This window comes from Myotis daubentonii, chromosome 12, assembly GCF_963259705.1.
Source record: "Myotis daubentonii chromosome 12, mMyoDau2.1, whole genome shotgun sequence".
Lineage (NCBI taxonomy): Eukaryota > Metazoa > Chordata > Mammalia > Chiroptera > Vespertilionidae > Myotis > Myotis daubentonii.
Window position 1 is genome coordinate 15,309,454 of NC_081851.1, and position 24,736 is coordinate 15,334,189.

Here is a 24,736-nt window from a genome sequence, read left to right on the forward strand (position 1 = left end):
CTCTCCTCCCTGCCCTCTCCCCTCCATTGAGGGTCTCCTCTCCTCCCTACCTCTCCCCTCCATGGAGGGTCCCTTCTCCTCCCTTCCTTTCCCCTCCATGGAGGGTCCTCTCTCCTCCCTGCCCTGCCCTCTCCATGGAGGTTTCACTGCCTCTCCTACCCTGCCCCCACCATGGAAGGACCCCTTTCCCCTGCCCTGCCCCATCCATGCAGGGTCTTCTGTTTCCCTGCCTGTTCCCATCACTCACAGGCTCTGCGAGGCATGTGCTCTGGTCCCCAGTGTTCATCTGTCCTGCCTCCAGGCCGTGTCCACTGTCTGCACATGAAGCACATCTCACCGTCTTCATCTGCCCAAATCCTCCCGGGCTCTCAGGATACATGTCAAATATCATTTCAAATGTCAAATCACCGAGTGATCTTTAAAAAATATAAATCAGATCCCCCTATTCTCGTGCCTAAAAGCCTTCCTGCTGTGACAGCAATTTCAACCCACACTAGGGCCCTCTATGCCCCCCCCGACCCCCCGCTCTCTGCTGTTCCCATCCAGCCTGGCTGTCCTTGCCCTGGGGCACTGCCTCTCCTTTTGGGGTGGCTTCCCCAGGTCTCCATGGCGCCAGCTCTGTCTCAACAGCCATGTCTCAGTTTAAACATTTTGGGGAGCCCTTTCCTGAGCCTGCTAGGGAGTCACTCTGCTCTGAAGCCCCCATGTAGCCAGCCCTATGGTATATCACCTGGCAGTAGGTCACAATACTAACAGAGGTCAGAATGGTAAGACAGGTCATAGAGGTAACCTAGCCACCATGCCAGGCCAGCCATGTGGGCCAACCTCTCAAGTTTTCTGGTGGTGGTGTTGTTAAAAATCAGTGAATAAACATTTATTGACCCCAACATACCAAAGGCCCTCTACAGAAACCACAGGAGGTGTGGCTCTCCTGGGTCCTGGCCCTCAGTAACTACGTGTTCTTCAAAGTGAAAACTGGGTGGGAGGGTGGGTCAGAGAAGCCAGGGAGGGACTCCACTTGAGTTGCTGTCTTTGAGGCTGGAGGAAGGGATCAAAGGCCAAGATTTTGGAGAGCCCCAGGAAGCTGGGAATGGCTTTGGCAGGGACACAGAAGGGAACTGTGCCATAAGGAATGGATTCTGCACCTCCCCATGTGCAGGACCCTGAGGCCTCCTGGGAGGAGGGCAACCCAATGAACCACCTCAGGTTTCTGACCCACAGCACCTGGGATCCCACACTTTGTCCTGTGAACCACTGTGTTTAAGGTCATAGGTCAGGGCACCAATAGAAATCTTTTGTGTCCCTGTGGCTCCCTAGTCATATAAGCTAAGTCTATTTTCTTCATGGCTCTTCCTATCTTCTGAAATAAAGTGTGGCCTTGGTTCTTGTTCGCCTGTCTGTCTCTCAGGCCCTCTCAGCACCTGAAAGGTGACCTGTGAAGGCCAAGCCCCCAAGACCCAGGTAGACAGCACACACTTGCTGAATGATTTCCTGAGCAAAGAGCTCTTTTCGGATTTCATATATTTTTTATTTGTAATAAACCTGATTCATTAACATGTACATACATATGATATCTTCATCCTCTTTAGGACATCCCACATAGATTCATGAATTTTTAAAATATCTTAATTTTTTGGTCAAAACCCGCGTCTCAATTTCTTGTTCAGAAATGCAGTAGCTGCTTTATGTCCTGCCTCGGGGAGGAGAGGGTTCTGACTGCAGACCAGGTTCATGCCAGGATGTTGCTCCTGTTCCTGGTCCTTCACAGGCCAGTCCTTTGGCCTCTGGTGGCCAGTTGACCCATGATGCGCCCTTACACCTCATCTCCTGTTCACCAGCCTGGTGTTGCTTCCTGCGTTGGTCACAAGGTGCAATATACAGATCCTGTAACATAGAACCCACACCTGAAACCTATATGTTTTTGTTGACCAATGTCACCCCAATGGATTTAATAAATAAAAACATTTTTTTAAAAAACACACATTAGTTATTTTGCAGATTGAAACTGGTTCAGGGAGATGAAGTGACTGGTCTGGGGTTCCCCAATATTCCCACTGCCCATGATTCTGAATGCCCAGCACTTTCTTGTCTTTCTCCCATTAGACTTCAAAGGCCCTGCCTTTTAAAAATCCAAAGGAGCTGAAAAAACAGTAGGAAGCTTCAAACCTCCTTTGGAAAGCGAACTTTAAGTCAGCAGAGTGGAACATCTTCTCTATGAGTGTTTCTTTGCTTCTTTGTTCATTCATTTGCCAAATGTATGTTTTACAGACATTTCTAGAACTGACCTTTTCAGTACTGGCTCTCCCTCTCAGAAGGTGCCTAGGCCTGTGCTAGGACCAAAGAGTCCCCAGTGCTGAGTGGGAATTCAGCAATGACTTTTGAAGGTTTCTTTTTAAGAAATATATACAAATTCTGAATTACTTTTATCACTAGATACTAGGAAGGGTTCTCCCCTCACAAGAGCCTTTATGCTATTTTCACAAGACCCCTGCTCAGTATCTAGTGAAAGAAGGTCAGCTTACTTTACAGAAACACAACAGGTGAAACCACAGCATGGTTTTTATAATAAGAAATTTCCTTTGCACATTGTACCGAGGAAGAAAAACCTTTAAGAAGAAATGTCAGATAGAGTTACAGTTTTGTATGAATAAAGATAAGTACGGACCAAAGTTGCAAATATATTCAGTATGTTCAATGTGCAGAAAAAATATAGCTTATTTATTTATTTCTAAATGGATTTTCTCTTGAGTCCCCCACCAGGGGATAGAGGGGACAAGAGCAAAAGAAAATATTTAGCTCAATTTAATATCTGAGTTCAGCCTCATGAACTGAATCCTGTCTTTAAATGAACACAGTGCCTTTCCCATTGGTGTTATATGGGATGGGAGGTGGAGCTATTTTGTTTTTCTGGCAACAGGGGCAGAGTCTTTGTATCGCCTATTGTCGCCCAGGGAGTAGCTAGTCTGGGTCCATGTGTGGGGTCCTACTCCAAGTTTCCCTCTGGAGTTCTCACCCAGAGAGCGAGGACATGCAGCATCCCTGCTGGGGGCTCCCAGTCTGCCCAGATAATCCCAGGGGAGCAGTCCTCAGCCCTCCAATTCTAACCCCAGTGTCTGTGTGTCCCTCTCTCCCCTCTGAGAGTCCTGGCTGCAGAGGAGGGGACAGGAGGCATCTGCAGTTCCCTGCCCTCAATCTCTTCATTTGTTCCCACAGTTACCAGAGCCCAGAAGGCTTTGCTTCTCCTTCCTATCCGTACAGACCTTCCCTGATGGAAAATTTGAGAACACTGGAAAACAGGGCACATGAAGACTTTTCAAGAGTATGTAAGTGTTTACAAAGTATTTGAGAAAATTAATTTCTAAATTCTGTTTCTTCTAGGTACTCTTTTCAAATTTGATCTGCCTGAGGAGTCATCTGTGATTTTTTTTTTTCCATCTCACCTTTCACAGTCTCTCCTCTCATTTTAGTAAAGAAAACTATGCCTTCCCCACCTCCTCAAAGAAATCTTACCATTGCCCCTGGGTGTGACACTCTCTAGCCCTCTGAACTATGAATGCATGCCAACTAATGGCACTGCATGAAGCAAACTCTTTCTGAGAAGGAATTCTTAGGGTAATCTGAAGGCAGCAGGAAAAACAAAAGCAGAGACCTCAGAGGTATTTGGAGCCTTTGTCACCTCCAGCTACACAACTGTTAAACACAGTCTGACACCTGGACAGACAGTGTAAAATCTCACAGTGCTCAAAATGGTTGATAAAAGGGAAAAATGGATAAGTTTTTGTTAAATAAACATCTGAATAAGAACGAAAAAAAAAAACCTAGTTGTCTTCCATAATTCAGGCACCTTACATGTATTGTTCTAATCCCACAATGGTCCCCATGTGCCTCCCATTTTAGAAAGCAGAGAACTGAAGTCAGAGAACTGAAGACAGGAGGCCAGAATTGGTGGGGTTCCCAATCCAGCCAAGTCGGCTCCCCCAGAGCAAGCTGCCTCCTGTGTCCAGGGTTTCCTTGTCCTCCCTGATGGAAAGTCTGACCTTCCGTTCCTAAGACACATGCTGGTGTCTTCATGAATTTCAACCAATTTCCAAAAGGACCAGTGGGAAAAGAATTTTTACGGTTAAGGACAGCAATAGGGACACAGAAGAGACTCTCATTCAGAACAATTGGAGCATAGAAAATGTTTACAGATCTGCTTCCGAATAAATGAATGAATGTCACCCTGGGCTCAACGTTTAGACAGGTGCAGCTACAGAGAGAATCCAGACACCACTCAGCTGCTCTGTAGACATGGGAGCATCCTACGAATGACACTTGCCATGACACCTGTCTTGTTGACAAGAATTATGCAGATGGCTTCAGGGGTTATACAAAACTTTATATAAATCAAAAAAATCTTTAGCCAGTACCAGTTTGGCTCAGTGGATAGAGCATCAGCCTGCAGACTCAAGGGTCCCAGGTTCGATTCCGGTCAAGGGCATGTACCTTGGTTGTGGGCACATCCCCAGTGGGGGGCGTGCAGGAGGCGGCTGGTTGATGTTTCTCTCTCATGGATGTTTCTAACTCTCTATCCCTCTCCCTTCCTCTCTGTAGAAAATCAATAAAACTTATTTAAAAATAATTCTTTAGAAAAAAATCTTTAGTTGTTTTTTTAAAATGAATTACTGAATCTTCTGAAACTTATTTTGGCTTTTGCAAAAGTTCAAAAAATTCCACATTCTTTTTATAGTTTCTTCCTTCGTTGATTTTTTTTTCTCCAATACTGGAAAAAGATAAAAAAAATAAAGGCATGTTGAAAGAAGAACATAAAAAGTTCTCCGTAATTTCACATCCCACAGTTAGATAATAGTATGATCTTTTCCCTTTGTTTCTTTGTGGTTTTTTTGTTTTTATATAGGTATGTATATGTATGCACAGTATAAAGTTGCCAAATTTGGAATTATATATTCAAATGTGTATGCACATATATTTATAAAAATATATGTACACATACTTTTTGCTTCCCCTTGTTCTTAAAATTATACCATAAACCTTCCCGCATATTCTGAGAGTCCTATCTTAATGGCTTTGTAATATTCCAGCATATGTTTAAATCACAATTCAGATAACCAAAATTCTATCACTGGTCATTTAAGTTTTTCCCACTTGTTCAGTGTTATGAATAATAAAAAGAATCAGCACTTTTTAAACTTTTTCTGTTTTTTGAATTAAAGAAAACTAATTTTAAAATCACTAGAAAATCCTTTGAGAATAGAAATGTTTTATTTTGCACTTTGCAGTAGAGTAGCCAGTAGCCGCATATGGCTATTGAGCTCTTGAGAGGTGCTTAGTGCAACTTAGGAGCGTGATTTCACCTTTTACTTCATTTTAAATTAGCCACATGTGGGTAATGACTCCCTTATTGGTCAAAGCAGAACTTGAGAGCGCCGAATCCTAACCACTAGACCTCCAGGGACTGTGGTACATAGAATGAACAACATAAACTGATGAACAAAAACAGATCCAGAGACAGAGAAACATCTATCAGACCATCAAACCCTAAAGGGAAGGTAGGGGAGGGTGGAGGTAAGAGGGGGAGATCAACCAAAGGACTTATTTGCATGCATATAGGCCTAACCACTGGACATAGACAACAGGCGGGTGAGGGCATGAGTGGGGAGGGTGCGGAGGGTAATGTGGGGATAAGGACACATATGCAATAACTTAATCAATAAAGAAATTTTAGAAAAACAGACAAACAACAAAGCAGAACTTGAAACTTGGGAGCTCAGTGCACTTCTTTGAGAATTTGCTTGTATGCAGGAATGCCCCCATCTTGTGGCCTTTTAGAATATTGCTTCTGAAATTTTGGGAACTAAGGTGTATTAGCAAGTATGAGCAAGTATTTTTTCTTGTAACGTCAGAATGTTCATAAACCATAAATGTCACCTGGTAGATTATATAAATTATCTGGAAGTTTTAAGACTGGCATGGCTAAAAGACAGTCAGCACACAGGGCAAATGAATTGCAGGGGACAGAAAATATTTAGAAAAACACTAAGAATAGACTCACTCTTTTGATTGGGACACAGGGAGGATTTTAAACAGAGAGACCTTGTTATCTCCCAAGTCCAACCATATTACTATGTGCAGATAAGGCTTTGTATGGTTATTCCTAGAATTAGTACAATTGGGAAATGACCACTTTTAGGCATCAAGGATATCTTTTTCCAAGAATGGCGAAATGTGAAGAGTTCCTGGAAGTTATTGCATCCTCGAAATTGCCTTGAAACATATTGTATTGGAGATTTATCCCTAAAGCACACCCCTTTGGGGAATGTTAACCAAATATCCGGGATGCTACTTTAGTCTTTTTTTTTTTTTTTTGGAACTTCGAAAGATCAGATTTAATGCCGGGGTCCAACCCCAGCAGGTCCAGGGGTCCCCAAAGGTGTGGACGGAGTTGGCGAAGAAGGAATGACACATAGGCAGCGTTCAGGTGATCATCATAGCCAGGTTCTGTAGCTAGGTTCTCTTGCCATGTTCTCTCGCTAGGTTCTCCAGCCAGGTTCAGTCGCCACGTTCTGTCCAGGTTCTCTAGCCATGTTCTCTTGCTAGGTTCTTCAGCCAGGTTCTATAGCCAGCATCTCCAGCCAAGTTCTGTCTAGGATCTCCAGCCAATTCCTGTAGCCGGGTTCTGTCCAGGATCTTTTGCCATGTTCTCTCACTAGGTTCTGTCTCTAGGTTCTGTCTACTTTAATCTTTAGGGCTCATTCTAAACTTAGCAGAAGAAATGGGAAAAGGGCAATAAAATGAGGTCCAATGTACTTTGTGAAACAAGGCAGAATGGCCAAACCTCAAATCCCCTGCAACAAATGAGGTAAATTATCAAGCATTGGAAAGCTAATCCCATAGCTAGTTACTGGAATTTATTGAGCCATATGTAAGTAATGAGCAGCAACTATCTTGTGATCTGTAATGATTGGGAACAATCAAGTTTTTATAAGGAAGCTCAGTTTTTGTTTGGTTTCAATGTCTCACATTGGCCTTGGAACAGTTCCCTGTTGCATTAGAAGAACTAATACATCTATTGTGTTTCAATAAAAGCTATTGGCTGTTATTTATTTTTCTTTTAGGATAAGTTAGTCATAAATGACTATGGCGGGCGCCCTGGGGCTGTGGTCTCTTCTCCACATCCCGCAGGGTGGGGAGACTTGAACCGGTTCGAGCAAGTTAGGAGGCTCTTTTGGGTTTAAAGAATAATGAAAGACAGACATAAAATAGATTAAAAGCTTGGGCTGGGTGTGGTTTCTGACCTCTGATTCCAGGGACAGACAGACAGAGTCTGCCCTCTGGAGGGAAAGGCACAGAGAGAGCCAGCTCTGAAAGCTGTTTATTATATACTCCAATTACAGGAAGTTACATCACATCTGGGTGGGCCTGAGACATCATGAGATCCATCCCCTTAACACTGGGCAGGAGAGTCAGACTGAGTGACATCCAATCTTTTGACTGGTCCCGCCCTCAGGGCATGGCTCTGACCTTGCCCTGAGTCCCAGCTGATGTCTATTAAGCCAAGTGTATTCTAAGGGCCCTTAAAAAATAAGTGATTCTCTGATAAGTCATCAGAACCCAATGATTAACATCAATTTTTTATTTTTATTTTTTGGTGGTATGTGCAGATTTGGTCTGCATTTACACCATTCACATTTCTCTTGTCAACAAATAAAAATAAATACTTCCATAGACATGTTGCCTTCCTTTTTTATGAAAAGTTATATTTATGGTACAGAAAACATTTAATAGATGTAGAATAAACAGTGTACAATAAACAGCGATCATATCTTGCCCCCTTTCTTTATATTTTCATTTTTTAAGAAATAAGGAAACACTCGGGCTGGGTAGCTCAGTTGGTTGGAGCATCGTCCCATACACCAAAAGTTTCAGGTTTGATTCCCAGTCAGGGCACATACCTAGGTTGCTGGTTCAATCCCCAGTCATGGTACATACAGAAGGCAGCATTCAATGTTTCTCTCTCACATAGATGTTTCTCTCTCTCCCTCTGACTCTCTTTCTCTTTCTCTCACTCTTAAATCAATAAAACTATCAGGTGAGGATTATAAGAAAAAGAAAAAACATAATCCTTATCTAATAAAAGAGAAACATGGTAATTGGCGTACGACCGCTACCCTTCCCATTGGCTAATCAGGGGCGATATGCAAATTAACTGTCAGCCAAGATGGCGGCCGGCAACCAGGAAGCTTAAACTGAACATGAGGCTTGCTTGCTTCAGTGACGGAGGACTGCAACATTCCCCGCCTGCCTTGCTGGCCTCTCAGCCTGCAGTTTAAGAAACATAGTAACAAATAGAAGCTAAAAGAAAACACCCAGAGACCAGCTTTCAGGGAGCTGGGATCTCAGAGCTGGAGTTGATACAGAGTTTCGATTGTAGAACTGAAACAAACCAGATACCTGCTTTCAGAAGTGGAAGCCTCAGAGCTGGAGCCAGGCTAAAGCTGGCCCAGAATAAAAAAATAAATAAAAAAAGAATAAAAGGAGCAGTTGGGAGCTTCAGTCACAGCCTGAAAACAGCCCTCAGCCCCTCACCCAGACTGGCCAGGCACCCCAGTGGAGACCCCCACCCTGAAGGGTGTGTGACCAGCTGCAAAGAGCCATCATCCCCTCACCCAGGCTGGCCAGGCACCCCAGTGGGGACCCCCACCCTGATCCGGGACACCCTTCACGGCAAACCACCCAGCCCCCACCCATGCAACAGGCCTCTATCCTATATAGTAAAAGGGTACTATGCCTCCCAGCACCGGGATCAGTGGAGCCGCGAGGCCTCCCGGCACCGGGATCAGCGTGACAGGGGGCAGTGCCCCAACCCCCTGATCGGTCCTGCTCTGTGTGTGACAGGGGGCAGTGCCCCAACTCCCCTATTGGCCCTACTCTGTGAGTGACAGGGGGGAAGCTCCTCAACCCCCTGATGGGCCCTGCTCTGTGCATGACAGGGTACAGAGCCCCAACACCCCTGATGGGCCCTGCTCTGTGCGTGACAGGGGGCAGTACCCCAACTCCCCTATCGACCCTACTCTGTGCGTGACGGGGGGAGCTCCCCAACCCCCTGATTGGCCCTGCACTTTGTGTGACAGGGGGCAGTGCCCCAACCCCCTGATTGGCCATGCTCTGTGCGTGACAGGGGGTGACGCCGCAACCTCCCCATCGACCCTGCCTTGAGTGTGACAGGGGGCAGTGCCCCAATCCGCCAAACAGCCATACCCTGAGCCCGACCAGGGGCTGCACCTAGGGATTAGGCCTGCCCTCTTCCACCCGGGAGCAGTCCTAAGCCAGCAGGTCGTTATCTCCCTAGGGGTCCCAGACTTCGAGAGGGCACAGGCCAGGGAGAGGGACCCTTCCCCTCCCCCCCTGAGTGCACAAATTTTTGTGCACCGGGCCTCTAGTACAATAACAAAGAAATATTAGCCATTGCAATTAGGCAAGAAGAAGAAATAAAAGGCATCCAAATTGGAATAGAGGAAGTAAAACTGTCCTTATTTGCAGACGACATGATATTATACATACAAAACCCTAGAGACTCCATCAAAAAGCTACTAGACTTAATACATGAATTTGGCAATGTAGCAGGATACAAAATTAACCCCAAGAAATCTGAGGCATTTCTATACACCAGTAGTGAACTTTCAGAAAGAGAGATTATAAAAACAATGCCGTTTACCATTGCACCAAAAAAATTAAGCTACCTAGGAACAAACTTAAAGAGGTAAAAGACCTCTACTCAGAAAACTACAGGACGTTGAAAAAAGATATAGAGAAGGACATAAACAGATGGAAGAACATACCGTGTTCATGGATTGGTAGAATCAACATCATTAAAATGTCCATGCTACCCAAAGCAATCTGTAAATTCAACGCACTTCCCATTAAAATACCAACGGCATACTTCATAGATCTAGAACGAACTCTCCAAAAATTCATCTGGAATAAAAAAAGACCTGAATAGCTGCAGCAATCCTGAAAAAGAACAAAGTAGGTGGGATCTGAATACCAGATATCAAGATGTATTACAAAGCCACTGTTCGCAAAACTGCCTGGTACTGGCACAAGAATAGGCATATAGATCAATGGAATAGAATAGAGAGCCCAGAAATTGGCCCGAACCAATATGCTCAATTAATATTTGACAAAGGAGGCAAGAACATACAATGCAGCCAAGATAGTCTCTTCAATAAATGCTGTTGGGAAAATTGGACAGATATATGCAAGAAAATGAAACTAGACCACCAACTTACACCATACACAAAAATAAACTCAAAATGGATAAAGGACTTAAATGTGCGACAGGAAACCATAAAAATTCTAGAAGAATCCAAAGGCAACAAAATCTCAGACATATGCCGAAGCAATGTCTTCACTGATACAGCTCCTAGGGCACTTGAAACTAAAGAGAAAATGAACAAATGGGACTACATCAAAATAAAAAGCCTCTACACAGCAAAAGAAACCATCAACAAAACAAGGAGAAAACCCACTGTGTGGGAAAACATATTTGCCAATGTCATATCTGATAAGGGCCTAATCTCCAAAATTTATAGGGAACTCATACAACTTAACAAAAGGAAGGTAAACAATCCAATCAAAAAATGGGCAAATGACCTAAATAGAGACACCTTTCAAAAGAGGACATTCAGAAAGCCAAGAGACATATGAAAACATGCTCAAAGTCACTAATCATCGGAGAGATGCAAATCAAAACAACAATGAGGTACCATCTCACACCTGTCAGACTGGCTATCATCGACAAATCAACAAACGACAAGTGCTGGAGAGGATGTGGAGAAAAAGGAACACTCGTGCACTGCTGCTGGGAATGCAGACTGGTGCAGCCACTATGGAAGACACTATGGAGTTTCCTCAAAAAACTGAAAATGGAACTCCCATTTGACCCTGTGATCCCACTTCTAGGAATATATCCCAAGAAACCAGAAACACCAATCGGAAAGGATATATGCACCCCTATCTTCATAGCAGCACAATTCACCATAGCTAAGATCTGGAAACAGCCTAAGTGCCCATCAGTAGATGGATGGATTAGAAAACAGTGGTACATCTACACGATGGAATACTATGCTGCTGTAAAAAGGAAGTTACTCTTACCATTTGCAACGTCATGGATGGAACTGGAGAGCATTATGCTAAGTGAAATAAGCCAGTCAATGAAGGAAAAATACCACATGATCTCACTCATTCATGGATAATAGAGACCATTATAAACTCTTGAACAATAATAGATACAGAGGCAGAGCTGCCTCAAACAGATTGTCAAACTGCAGCGTGAAGGCCGGGGAGGGTTGGGGGGCAGGAGGTAGGGGGGTAAGAGATCAACCAAAGGACTTGTATGCATGCATATAAGCATAACCAATGGACATAAGACACTGGGGGATAGGGGAGGCTAGGGGACTGTCTAGGGCGGGGGGGGGAAATGGACACATATGTAATACCCTGTGTAATACTTTAAGCAATAAACAAAAAGAATAGTGTGTTATAAAAGTTATATTCTTTGGTTTAAAAAATGAGAAAAATTGTGTGGATCCAAAACTTTACCAATTTTACCCATTTTTAAATAAACTACAGATATTCAAACCAATAAAAATAAAATTTACTTACAAAAAAAAAGAAATAAAGGGTATATGATCAAGACAGGGATAAAGGGAAAGGATTATAAATCTTCGTGGTCGGAAAAAAGGGAGAGGCAAGTTAGGGAGGAGAGGGTGGGTGCATTAAATGCAGCATTTCATGGCGTTAGACCAAGCAGAGCTGGCCACTGGAGGCTTGTCTTTGACCTCAACATGCTTCTTTCTGCTCCAAAAGGCACTCTTTCGTTGTTCTGTCGCTAAATTGTCATCCCGGATAACCAAGGGAGGAAGGATAAAAACACAGAAAACAGCAAGTCAATGAACTGAATAATGGACAAATGATGCTACATTTGCCAAATGTACTTGGGAAGTCAGAATCCAGTCCAGCCCGGGAGAGACAGCAACATTCCCCCCAGCACAACCAGCATCAGGGCCCGGTGAACCCTTTCTGCTCGGACTCCAGTCAAGTGTTGGCGTGGCAGCTGGAGCCAGGGCTCCACGTAGCACGAGAGGAGCATTCTGTACTGCTCAAGGAGTCGATGTCTTAGACTGCTTTTCCATTTCCATGGGTTACATTATTAAGCAAGGGTGTTTATTGATGTAGGGGGCAGCTCTCCTTACTCATCCGCTTCTTTGTCCAATGTGTTTTTATTGATTTTCCGAGAGGGGGAGGGAGAGGGAGATAGAAACATCAATGACGAGAAAGATGGATCGGCTGTCTTCTGCACGCCCATACTAGTGTGCCCTGACCGGGAATCAGAAGGTGATCTCCTGGTTCATGGGACGATGCTCACCCAACTGAGCCACACCAGCTGCGCTTACTCATCCATTTTAATGACAGGCTCCCTGACATCCTGTCTCACACACAACTAAATCCTGCTCCTCTCCAAACACTTAGTGGCATGTTTCTGGCCTGCTGCATGCAGTGAAACAGTCCACCTGGACTCCTCAGTCATAATACTTCTTTTTAAAAAGTCCTCACGGGAGGATTTTTTCCCATTGGTCTTTAGAGAGAGAGTGGATGGGAGGACGTAGGTGAAGGGAGGGAGAGAGCAAGAGAGGGAAACATCGATGGGAGAGAGATACATCCACTGGTTGCCTCTCTCACAAACCCCAACCGTGGCCAGGATCAACCCGGCAACCGAGGTATGTGCGCTTGACGGGAAATCTAAGTTGCGCCCCTTCGGTCCTTCGATGCTCTAACCACTGAGACAAACGGGCAGGCTCACTAAGAATTCTGGTACCTCTCACAGCCTCTTATGGCAGGATGACTTTGCACATAATGAAAATACCTACCTCTATCTGATACCAAAACATCCTCAAACTCAAGCGTTATTCCACTGTAGATCGCGCTGCATCCTCTCCTCTTGGTTTAGCCCTCACAGCCTTTAAGTTCTAGTCTTATGAGAGCAGACAATTGGTCTAGTGACTTCCTCAACACATCAATCCATGAACAGAAGGGATTTCTCCAGTTCTGATGGAGGATTCCAGTGCATAGCTGCACCTCTGCTATTTCTTCCCCCACAGCGCCACCTGCTGACACAGCTCACACCACAGGGAAGGGACCCACTCCTCAGTGCTGGGGCCCCAAGTTGGTTGAGCATCTTCAGGGACCAAAGCAGCTTGAAGGGCAGGCAGTGCTCACAGCTGTTAAGAGATTGGGCCCAGGAACCTGTCAGACGCGGGTTCGGGTCCCAGCTCCAACACTGATTCTCTGGGCCAGTGCTGACCCTGGTCAAGCATTCCTGAGCTCACCTCCCAGCACTGAACAGGGGACAGGAATGGAGCCGACCTCCCACTGCAGCTAGAACTCAAGGAGACGGACAAAGTGGGTCAACTACCGAAAGGCTGCTGAGCCCAGAAAGCCCCCTCGCATGGCTGTCGTTACTAACTGCAGCCCCTGACCTGCTCACTCAGGGATCCAAACCACAGCGGGGATCTGTCAAACAGTTTTTTCTCAGAAGGTTTTGCTAACTCAATTGGGCTGATTATAGCTCATTCATCAACTTAGCCAATCACACCAGTGGACGTGATACATGTCCAAAAGTGTGAGGAGCCAGTATGAAAACCCGAGGCCACAGAACCCTCTGGAGAAAACCAATGCTAACAAGGCAGTAAGCTTCATGATCATTTACCTGCACATGAGTGTTTCCCTGACTTCACCTCCTGTGAGACCGGGAACGCAAGCAGCAGCCCCCAGACAGTGTGCCCGCGTGCGCGGACTTCATTTCTGCATCTCGAGTGGCACAGCAGGACTTGCAGTGGTGACTGCCACCAGGAACGGCTGGTGCACCCATCACACTCACAGGGCGCCTTGTCACGGCCCCGGGTCCTGTCAGGGCCTGTCACCCCAGCCCCTGGGAGCCCACGAGTCTCGGGCCTGGCCCGGTCTTCAGAAAGTCCTAGTGTCCTTCATCAAATTGTTAACTTCCTCAGGGGGCATGTTTGGCAGGTTTATAGGCAAATAATCAATAAAATGATATTTCAAAGTGAATGTGAAAACTAAACCACCTTTCAGTCGATGGCTTTGTTTAATTGGTTCTAAGAGAACCCCCCCCCCCCCCCCGCCGCCAACCTTCCATCTCTGAAATCAGGATGCAGCTTGGAGCATCCCTCCCAGTCACTTTCGGCTGGTGGTGATTCTGACAAAACCCTCACTGCCACCACCTGATCACTTTCTTTCTATGAGCACAAAATCGGGCAGCTGACAGCTGACAGCCTCTTAGATCCCAGGAAACATAGGCAGCACATGCAGCTGCAAATCCACTGTGGACCCAATGGCTCACTCCCATCACAGCCCTCAATGAGCAGGTCCAGCGCCCCCTGGTGGGAGGACTCAGGGCAAGGTCAGGTGGGAGAAGAGAACCACACCTGCTTTTCAGAGCCACAGCAAGAGCAGAGCCCGAGCCTGCCTGAAGGCCTGGCAGATGTCCTCGACGGGTTATATGGGGGCTCTCCCGACAGAAATGGCTAATCCGAGGCCTGGCAGAGACCAGGAGCCCCAAACACATCCTCTCCTGAGCGTGTCTCCGCGGTAACTGTCTGGAGATCCGCTCTGGATATCCGAGGACCCACAACAGTGTATGTGATGGGGAGGCTCCTCATGCTGAAGGAACTAAATGGATCTGGATGAAACTGCCACCACAGTGACGTGGGCTTACATGTTATTCTTGGGTGTTCACACACCTGAGGGGGCAGACGGGGGCGTGCGGAGCCCCCTTCAGGCTCCAAGCACACGTGTGTGCACCCAGCTCGCATCTCCTCGGTTCTGCCCTGACCTCGAGGAAGGCCTGAGATCCTCCCCTTCACTGCCCTCCTGCAGCCAGGCCAGCCCTTCCTACCTTTTGGTGGGGGCACACTGCGGGCGTCTCCCTTCTCCTCCCAGTATGAGCACGATGGGGTAGCCTCCAGGGGCCCAGGAGGGCTGTCTGCTGGTGACTTGGCTTGTCTTCGTGAGCCATCTCTCTGGCGTTGGAACAATTTGAGGAAGGCACTGGCTCGACTCCAGCGCTTTTTCCTATTAGGAGTAGAGGGTTAGGACACTGCCAACCCCCACTGCCCATCCAGCCGGGGAAGCGGCCCTTCACTTGGGGTTCAGCACCAGGTTCCCCACGAGTCTGCATCGCCAGCAACAGGATCATCGCATGTGGCCTCAGGGCGTGGAGCACCATTTGCAGTTCATTCGCACAGACCCAGGGACTGGAGAAGCGTTCTCTGTGGCAGAAACCCGCACTAGCCTCTCGGGAAACAGAACCTCACATGCAGCCTCCACTCTGCGTCACCGGGAGGCACCGGGAGAGGTGCTGTGCTCATCTAGGTGTGCTGGCAATTGTGCATCCCAGGGCCATGTCAGGGAGAGTCAGGGCCTCCTCATTTCCCGCTGGAGCTCCCAATAGGTGAGACAGCCGGGCAGACTTAGCCCCTTCCACGCACTGAGGAGTCTGGGTGAGGGGGGAACAGGGTGGGCCCAGTGGGCCATGTGGATGAAAAAGAGTGGACACTGGCTGGTGTGCCCCAGGGGTTAGAGCAGTGGCCCAAGCACTGAAGGGTCAAGGGTTTGATTCTGGGTCAAGGGCTTGTACCTGGGTTGCAGTTTTATCCCTGGAACCACTGGGAGCGTGTGCTGGATGGCAACCAATCAATGTGTCTCTCATATTGATGTCTCTCTCATTGATGTCTCTCTCTCTTCACCCCAACCATTTGTTCCGCTCTACTCTCTCCAAAAATCAATGAAAAATCCTCAGGTGAGGATTAAGCAAAATTAAAATAGCCCTAGCCGGTTGGGCTCAGTGGGTAGAGCATCACTCTATGGACTGAAGGGTTCTGGGCTCCATTCTGGTCAAGGGCACATACCCAGGTTACAGACTTAATTCCCGGTGGGGGGTGTGCAGGAAGCAGCCAATTAATGATTCTCTTTCATCACTGATGTTTCTCTCTCTCACCCTCAGCCTTTTTCTCTGAATTCAGTTAAAATATATATATATATATATATATATATATATATATATATATATATATATATATATACATATATATATGTATATATATATAGTAAAATAAAAATGAATCAATGAAAACAGTGAACTTAAAGGGTAATACAGTGCAGCTAACTGGCGGAAATGGAGGCATTCTAATGTCACAAGAAGAACCGCAGCTGGTTCTAATTCCGGCTCTGCCACAGAGCGATACTGTGCTGACTCAACTCAAGTACTTTCCTCATCGAGGCCTCAATGTCCCCGCCAACACAAGGGACAGGAGGAGGGTGGGCAATTATGTGGTTTTGTGATGTCAACAGAGAGCCCTTGCAGGATTCATGGTGATTTGGCCTCAAGGCTGGGCTGGGGCAGGACAATCTGAAGGCCCAGCTCCTGGGGCTCAGGCCCGGATGCAGGGGAAGGCCTGCTGGACGGAAGCCCGCAGCCTCGGGGACCGAGGCGCCCACCACCGGGGCTGCTGCTCTGCAGAAGGGAACGTGTTGGAGAACCACCCTGGGGTCCAGAGACTCCAGAGGAATGGAGGGAAGACCAAGAGGTTCCTGTGACTGAAGACCATGGGTGCTGGCCCAGGTGTCCTGCCCACGCTTCCTTCCCAAAACAGAAACATGGCTTTCTAGGTCCTGAAACCTGGAGACACAGCCTGATAGTCCTGCTTCAGTGGCTCTAATCCAGACTCTCTGCCCCTTCAACAGGACATGGCAGCTGGCATTTGCCATCCCTCAGAGGATAACCCCGAGGAAGGCCGGAAAGAAACTCTAAATTCTTTCAGAGCTGGGAGGGAGGTGCGCACAGGGGACCTGCCATAGAGGGGAAGGTGCGGGCCCCCCACACACTGGTCACTGCTCCACATGGCTTTCCCCACTCGTGAAAGAGCAGCTTCCTGTTCTGAGTTGAAGTTCCTGCTGCTGAAATCAACTCACTTCCTAGGAGCAGGACACTGAGCCTCCTGAGGTTCCCCAATTCTGTCCTCTTCCGCCTCTCCTGTAGGCATAGTCTGCCGGGTGTCACTGGAAACAGAGGACAAAGAAGAACAGTCTGGTTTTATATAAAACGTGTAAATGGACTCATCGGCCCCGGCTGGAACCTGGCCCAGAAGGGCCGGCATTTTCCTGGGACTCGGGCATCACGGTGCTCATGACCGTCAAGCTCGCCGAGTGGGGAAGATGGGGAGGGGAGCTTGTGGCGTGGGTCCGGGAACCCTAACACGTGAGGAGACCTGCTGCAGCACCAAGGAGCAGGCTGGACCTCATCTCAGGAGAGCAAGCCCCGAACCATGTGCAACTCAGGATGGCAAACCCGTGCGCCTTGACGGCAGAGACCCTGGTTTCCTTGCTTGAACATGAGTCCCCTGGATCAAGGCAGCAGCTCAGGCTCCTTTGGCCCTGAGGCTGCCGAGGTCCCACCTAAGACACGGGCTTTTCTGAGAGTTCACCGTGAAGTGAGCAGCTGTGAAAAGCCATGACTCGCAAACCGCTGGGCCCAGGACCACCGACCCTGACCTGCTCCCAGAGGCCTTGGCTCGGCATCTGTTCTTCTAGTCTGTGTTCCTCTCTTCCCTCAGCCGTGCTGCTGGGCCTTATGCTAGAGCGTTTTCCCATCTGGCTCTGACCGACCTCCACCGCTAGGCGCACAAATTCACACAAGACAGGCCCCCAACCCGCCCCGGGCTGGGAAGACTCCACTCGGAACAGCTCAGGAAGCCTGCCCACTCCCTGGCCTCCTGCACACACTGTTTAATGCAAAACCATCATCAGATCATCCCCCTGGGTACCAGGCCCCCATGCTTCTAGTTGGCACCTACCCAACCTCTGCTGGTCATTGGGACCCGCTGCGCTGTAGAGAGCCAACTCAGGCCACGGTCATTTCCACCCCAACCTACAGTGTGGCTTTCCCTGTAAACCATCCTGGGTAGGTGGCAAGCCAGCTGTAGATGAGCAGAAGAATCCGGGAGAAAAGTGAAGCAGCACCGTGACCCCGGGGGGCTGGGTCAGTGCCCCTGTGGCCACTGTGACCATGTCCCTCTGTCCCTCATGGCCAGCCACTCCCCATCACAAGGAAGGACAGGCCTGCAGCTCAGCACCGAGGGGTGAAGACCACCCTGGGCCCACCAGATGCATCTCGGGTCACTTGACTTCCAACCCCAAGGTTTCCAGCACCAAGCCTCTTCCTCCTGCCTCCTCTCTGGCAGCTCCCTCGGCCCTTAGACCAGCCTCCCATAAACACTCACTCCCAGGGAATCTGACTCCTTAGCAAGGCATGGAGGCCTTTCCCATCTGAGTGCCCCCTGCTCCAGCCTTCCCTCCTACCACTGCCTGCACCTTCCCTGCACCCCGACCACCCGTGCTCCACCTTCACATCCCCCCATCTCCCCCCCCCCGGCTAGCCCTGTCCCCATCCGGGTCAGCTGTAGAACCCCAATTCCCACACCACGCTTCCTTCTCCGCCACCTTGGAGCTCCTCAACATCTTTCTGCTGGGCACACAGCTCTGCTCACATGCCATCACCCCTGCGGGTGCGTGGCCACCAGGTCACTGGTTCTGTGCACCTCGCAGGGCCTCCGCCACAGCCAGGTCCATGTCGTGTCAGCAGAGGGAGGACAACCGCGGCGCACCCACATCCCTCTCTCCAGCCCCTCAAGCGGAAATCAGACAGAGAACGGGCTCAACCCACGACTGGATGGCTTCCCTAGGTACCTCTCTGTACCTGTGTCATCATTTTTAAACTGAGCTTAATTCCAAAAGCAGATTAAGAAGCGGGAGGCAGTGGGCCATGTCGTTGAAGCCAGCAAAATCCAACCACCACTCCTTGCAGAATTCTAGAGCCATTCCGGGGAAAGGAGAGCAGGGTGCACTGGGAAGATGGTCTGTTCCCTTGCCCTGGGGACACCAGTTGGCCCGCGGGCTCTCTGCCCAGAATGTGGAGGCCTGGGTGTGGAGCTGGAAGCCCGCAGCCCTGTGAGGACAGGTGTCGGTCACCCCTCCCCCTTACACGTTCTCAGTGCAGTGCTGGTCACATGCGTCCAGGATGCTCTGGTTCAGCTCTTGCAAGGTGTCTATCTCCCTCCTCAGGCGACATTTATCCTCTTGCCAGTCCTTCTTCGCACGGGTGAGCGACTGAAACACAGATCAACAATGTCCTCAACACCACGAGCCCCTGTGACTCCACTGCTGGGAAGCTGCTCCCAAAAGGAGAAAAGGGCCACGTGCATGAACATGGCCATTGCGGCATGAGCTTCACCAGTCGCAAGGACCAACACAGCCAATGACATGGGGATGGCCGAGTGCACCGGCCAGTCGTGCAGCCCTGCCCACATGTGGCCACTGAGCACTGAAAACACAGCCAGTCTGGGCACAGAGGCACCATCAGTGCAAAATGTACAAGAGGCTCTGAGGACTTGACAGCCATTTTTCAAAAGAATGTAAAGTATCTCATTAGGAAGCAGCCCAAAGGGTGTGGCTCAGGTGGTGGAGCGGCCCCCCATGCACCAGGAGTTCACAAAAGAGATGCCTGGTCAAGGAACACGCCCAGGATGAGGGGTTGATCCCCAGTAGGGGGCGTGCAGGAGGCAGCCCATCAGAGGTTCTCTCTCATCATTGAAGTTCCCATCCCTCTCCCCCTCTCCCTTCCTCTCTCTGACATCAGAAAAATAAATGCCGGGCTGGATAGGAACTCGGGGCTGAGGTTGCTCAACTCTCCACCCAGAACATCATTGGGCTGGAGTGGCGGGAAAGCCCAAGCTTTGGCTTCAAACAAACTGAGTTCAGACCCAACCTCAGAGGATGAGGATGGGCACCAGCTCACAAAAGCATTGTGAGAATTCAGTGAGATGACACGGGGAGCACAGAGCAAAGAGCTCAGCCGCGAGGACAGAATGAAAACAGCACTTAGCTGCTTCCATGCACGCCCCCCGGCCCTGCGAAAAGGGAAGGTCAGGCCCTAACCAGTTTAGCACAGTGGAGAGAGCATCGGACTGCAAACAAAAGGTCCCAGGTTCGAATCCGGTCAAGGACACATGCCCAAGTTGTGGGCTGGAACCCCGCAGGGGTGGTGCAGGAGGCAGCGGAACCACGATTCTTTGTCCTCAGAGATGTTTCTATCTCTCTCTCCGTCTCCCTTGTTCTCTCAAATCAAGAAAAATAGATTTAAAAAATACAAAAGCAAAGGTTGTTGAGAGGTCTTTTCTAACACATCCCCACCAGCCAAGGTGCTTGTCCCCGTTAAATGCCTCTGGCTTCCTCTCGGCCTCTGGGTGACATTCCCACCTAGTCTTTGGGCACAGGTGCCAATGAGGACCCACTCGGACCTGGCTGAGCCCCAGGCTGTCAGCCCGGGCTCAGGCCCGGTGTCCTGAGGGCCACCAGCCCCCGGCCTCACCTCACACTGCATGCTCAGCTTAGTGAGCAAGATTTCCTTGGGCAGTTGCTCTGCCTTCAGGTCTCGGTACTCGGCCTGCAAGATCCGCCTCTTCCGCTGCACCTCCTCCAGGGAGGCCTGCAGCTCCTGGATGTGGGTGCGTAGCTCCTCCTGCTCCGCCTGAAGCAGCTCAGTCCAGGAAGTGAGCCTGCGGGTGGAGAGCCACACGGCCCAGGGTCAGGAGCACTCCCAGCCTCTGTCCCATGGACACCTCAATCACACCCCCGTCCTCTCTGGGCCTCAGGTTGTCCCCTGGGAAATGAGGGCTGAGCACATTCAGAGGTTCTTAAACTGTGTCCGTTGGGGTTCTATGCGGCCACCCCAGCTGCCACACTCTGGGCTGGGACACAGGACAGGCAGGCTCGGACACAATTCAACAGAGCAGCCTGTGAAAAATCCTTCCCGTGGAAGGCTTTGCACGTCTGCCTCCTGGGAAAAAGGGTTCTTCGACTGAAACACTTTTGAAAAACATGGAATCAGAACATCTTTGCTCTGAAACTCTGCCTTTGCCCAGCTCTTCTCCCCAATTCCAAGTCCCTTTCTGATCCCAACTCTTGACACAAATAAGAGATTCTGGAGCATTATGTAAAGCCACTGACATCATCATCATCATTTTCATTGGCATAATTACCCGACTGGCTTTCCAGGGGTAAGGGTTCTACCTGAAATCTCAATGACCAGAGGCTCATGGACTCCATGTGAACACAGATGGGCCCTGTGAGGCCCACACAGTCTCCGTGATTTAATTTAAATTAATTAGTTATTCAATATTTCTAAAAATGTTCCGTTTCACATCAACATTCAGCTACCGAGATTCTGGGAGGGTGGGGAGAAAGCATCAAGCAAAGGCCCTGGCAGGGGCAGCTGAGCAGTGATAGCATCAGCCTGTGTCCGGAACGGTCACGGGTTGAATTCCCAGTGGCATGTCCCTGGGCTGTGGGATTGCTCCCCGGCATAGAGGGGTGTGTGCTGTAGGCATCCAATAGATGTGTCTCTCCCATCGCTGTTTCACCCTCTCCCTCCCTCCCTCCCTCCCTCCCTCCCTCCCTCCCTCCCTCCCTCCGTCCCTCTCTCTCAGAAGGGCAATGGAAAAAGTATCCTGGGATGAGGATTAAATAATAAGAAGAATAAAAAAGTAGAAACAAAAGGATGGCCTGGCAGCCCGGGTCCGCCCCGCAGCTGACCGCCTTCAGAGGGTGTGTATTCTCCAGGATGGCCTGCCCTGCCGCGGACACTCTCTCCCCACCTCCTGGACCTGCCTGGCCCCGCAGGCACCTGACTTTTAGCTCCAAACATATTAAAACAAGGCTGTGTGAAGGAAGGCTTCACGTGGTTAGGCCACTGGGCTGAGACAAGACCTGGATTTGAGTCCTGACTGGGCCACTACACGCAGGACTGGCCTGAACAAGTTATTGAATCTCTCTGAGCCTCTTTCCTCATCTGTTTGAAAAGAAGGATAAAAACGCAGTCAATTCTCAGGATTCACGGTATACTGTCCTATGGAGCCCCCGCGAGCACTGAGCAGTGTAGACTGCAACTGTCCCCTCCAGTTCCTGTGAGTCTCTGACCACATTTCTGTCAACCAATCAAGACATAAGGACGCTTTGTGCCATATGCTCACTGGGACAGCCAACAGCACCAGACCTCGGGCCTGAACAACCCTCATGTGCCATTCGGATATTTTCCCTGAGGCCCAGCGCAGCGTGCACTTGGGACACTAGACAGCACTGCAGCACTCCATCTGGGGGCCGTTCCAAACAGCGAAATCGCCACCAAAAAGCAAGAGAAGAGGACTCCATGGCACTCCATGGACCACAGAAGGGACGCTCGTGTGCAGTGTGAGAGCTGAAACAGGCAGGAGTCAGAGGCCTTGTTCAACCGCAGCTGCAAATGTGCACATCAGGCGATTCCAGGATCTCGCCCGATGGACAGGCCCCTGACAGGCCATGGGGACCAATGGGGGGGTAACAAGTGCATCTCAGCGAGGAGGTGAGTTCGCCAACAGGGAACGCGGGAATGACGTGGAGCAAGCATATGTCCTTCTGGAATGGCTGGTGAGAGAGGATGAAGATGCCCGTGCCCAACACAGTCATCACCATCATCCATGTGGGAGGGGCGGTCCCCCACACCTGGACGATGCTCCATCCCAGCCACCAGCTGGAGGCCCTTCCCTCCTGACCATCAGCTGTGACCGTGACAGGGCGGGTGAAAGGGCACCATGACCAGGGGACTCACCTGAGCTGAGCTCAGCGGGAGCTGAGGGAGTTGGTGTGAATGAAAGGGGGCAGATGCCGCTGCAGGGGCGGGGCGGTTACCTTTCATTCTCTTGCCGCAGCCTCTCATTCTCTCTGGCGGTGGCGGCAAGGGCCTTGGCCTCCTGCTCCTGCTTCAGGGCCTCCTGGACTTCGGGCAGCTGCTTCTCCTGCTCCCCCGGCTCCGCCAGCTCCTTCTCCTCGGCCCCCTGTTGGTTCTGGGGACCCAGACTGGAAGGTTCCTCCTGCCCAGAGGGAAAAGGTGAGGATGCCTCACTGGGTGCAGGCCCCGGGGAGCAACAGACCCCGTATCCCTGCACCACCCCCACACGCAGTGAGGGGCCAAGAGCAGGGCAAGTGCAGACCCCAAAAGAGCAGGGACCCTCGGGGCAGGCAGCACCAGCCGTGCTGAGTGCGGTTCTCCCAGCACTGAAGGAACTGCGCTGGCCGGTCCCACATGGTGCTACAAGAGCCCTGTGCCCTCTCCACAGTCGGGACCTTTAGGGGCACAGGATGCCCGCTCTCTGGATCAGCTCCTTGGCTGCCCTCTGTGACCACATGTAAAAGCCTATTTTTTTTAAAGTACATAGAGATCAACCAAAGGACTTCTATGCAAGCATATAGGCCTAACCAATGGACACGGACAACACGAGGCTGAGAGCATGAGTTCCCTCCCCCCACCAATAGTGGGTAATGTGGGGATATGGACACATATGTAATAACTTAATCGACTGTGGTGGCTGGTAAGCAAGGAGGCATGGAGGAGTGTGCTTGCCTCTGTGGCTTGGGCTCTTCGCGGGGATGTGGGTGTCCTCAGGAGCGCCAGGGCCCGGCTGAGACAGCAAAGGCCGAGGGCAAGCGGTGTCCTCAGAAGCGCGAGCGCCACGCTGAGAAGGCAGCGGCCAAGGGCAAGCTGGCCATGGCAGAAAAGCACCTTGAGGCGGACGCCGCAGCGGGGTGCTGGATGGGGAGTGGAAGAATCGCGAGCCCCAGGCCGCCTCCGCACTGCTAGCTGCAGGACCTGTGGGTGGAGATGCTGGTGGTTATCTTCGCCTCGCTCCCCGTCACCGACCTGGCCAGCCTGGCCCAGGTCTGCACCAAATTCCGCCGCATCCTGCACATCGACAACATCTGGAGAAGGCGTTGCCGGGAGGAGGTTGGCGTTTGTGAAACTTTGCAGAATCTGGGGGCAGTAGGTACCTCTTACCAAGAAGTCTATGCCAAGCTGTTCCAGCCATACAGACACATTTTGGGTTTGTGGGGGCGAGATATTGAGCTCTATAAAACACTGCTGTATGTAGCGGTGGACGGCTTAGGCATTACTGGTTGGACTTACAGGCCTTGTCTTAACACCCATGTGGACGGCCCAATGCAATTCAAGCCCGCGTTCCGAATCTGCCTGAAGGAGCGGAAATCAGCCAAGGTGGAGTGCATGGAAGGCCGCCACCATAGGCCCCACCGCCGCCACCTGCAGATTCGGAAGGATAGGCTCACCAGCCAGTGCAAGAAGAGAGACCACCCAAGGGATTGACCAATGCGGCTTAGGGAGGAATTCCAGACAGCGCTGATATGGAATGTCACAGTGCGGCATCACTGCCAGACCTACCTCCGCCTCTACCTCCCGCCCAGCCATCAGGACGACCTCATCAGGCCAGGCCTCTTCTAAGGCAAATGCGATCGCTTGGGCCTCATGATTTTCATGCTCAGCTTCCACGGGAAGTGTGCCAGGCTCACGCACATCACGGGAATCACATTCCGCATATTAGAGATCCACCTCACGCGCCGCATCGAGCTGCGAGATGGCGAGATCTTCCGCGACTTCCACGAGCTCTCCAGCGTGGTCCGGGAGATGGAGGAGCAGGTGCTCAGGGAGCAGCAGCAGCAGCAAGAAGAAGAAGGGTCCGAGGAAAGCGAGGGCCATGGCTGGCAGAGCCCTGCCCAG

At 50.0% G+C, this 24,736-nt stretch overlaps 1 protein-coding gene across 1 annotated transcript in view; it reads left to right on the forward strand.

Moving 5' to 3' along the window:
- Window positions 1-24,325, forward strand: part of LOC132213911 (protein Daple-like) — a 142,232-nt gene extending 117,907 nt beyond the window's left edge. Inside the window, 2 exon segments of the mRNA XM_059660791.1 lie at window positions 23,612-23,751; window positions 23,875-24,325. Of these exon segments, the coding sequence (XP_059516774.1) occupies window positions 23,612-23,751; window positions 23,875-24,325 (591 nt within the window).
- Window positions 24,326-24,736: the final 411 nt, after the last annotated feature.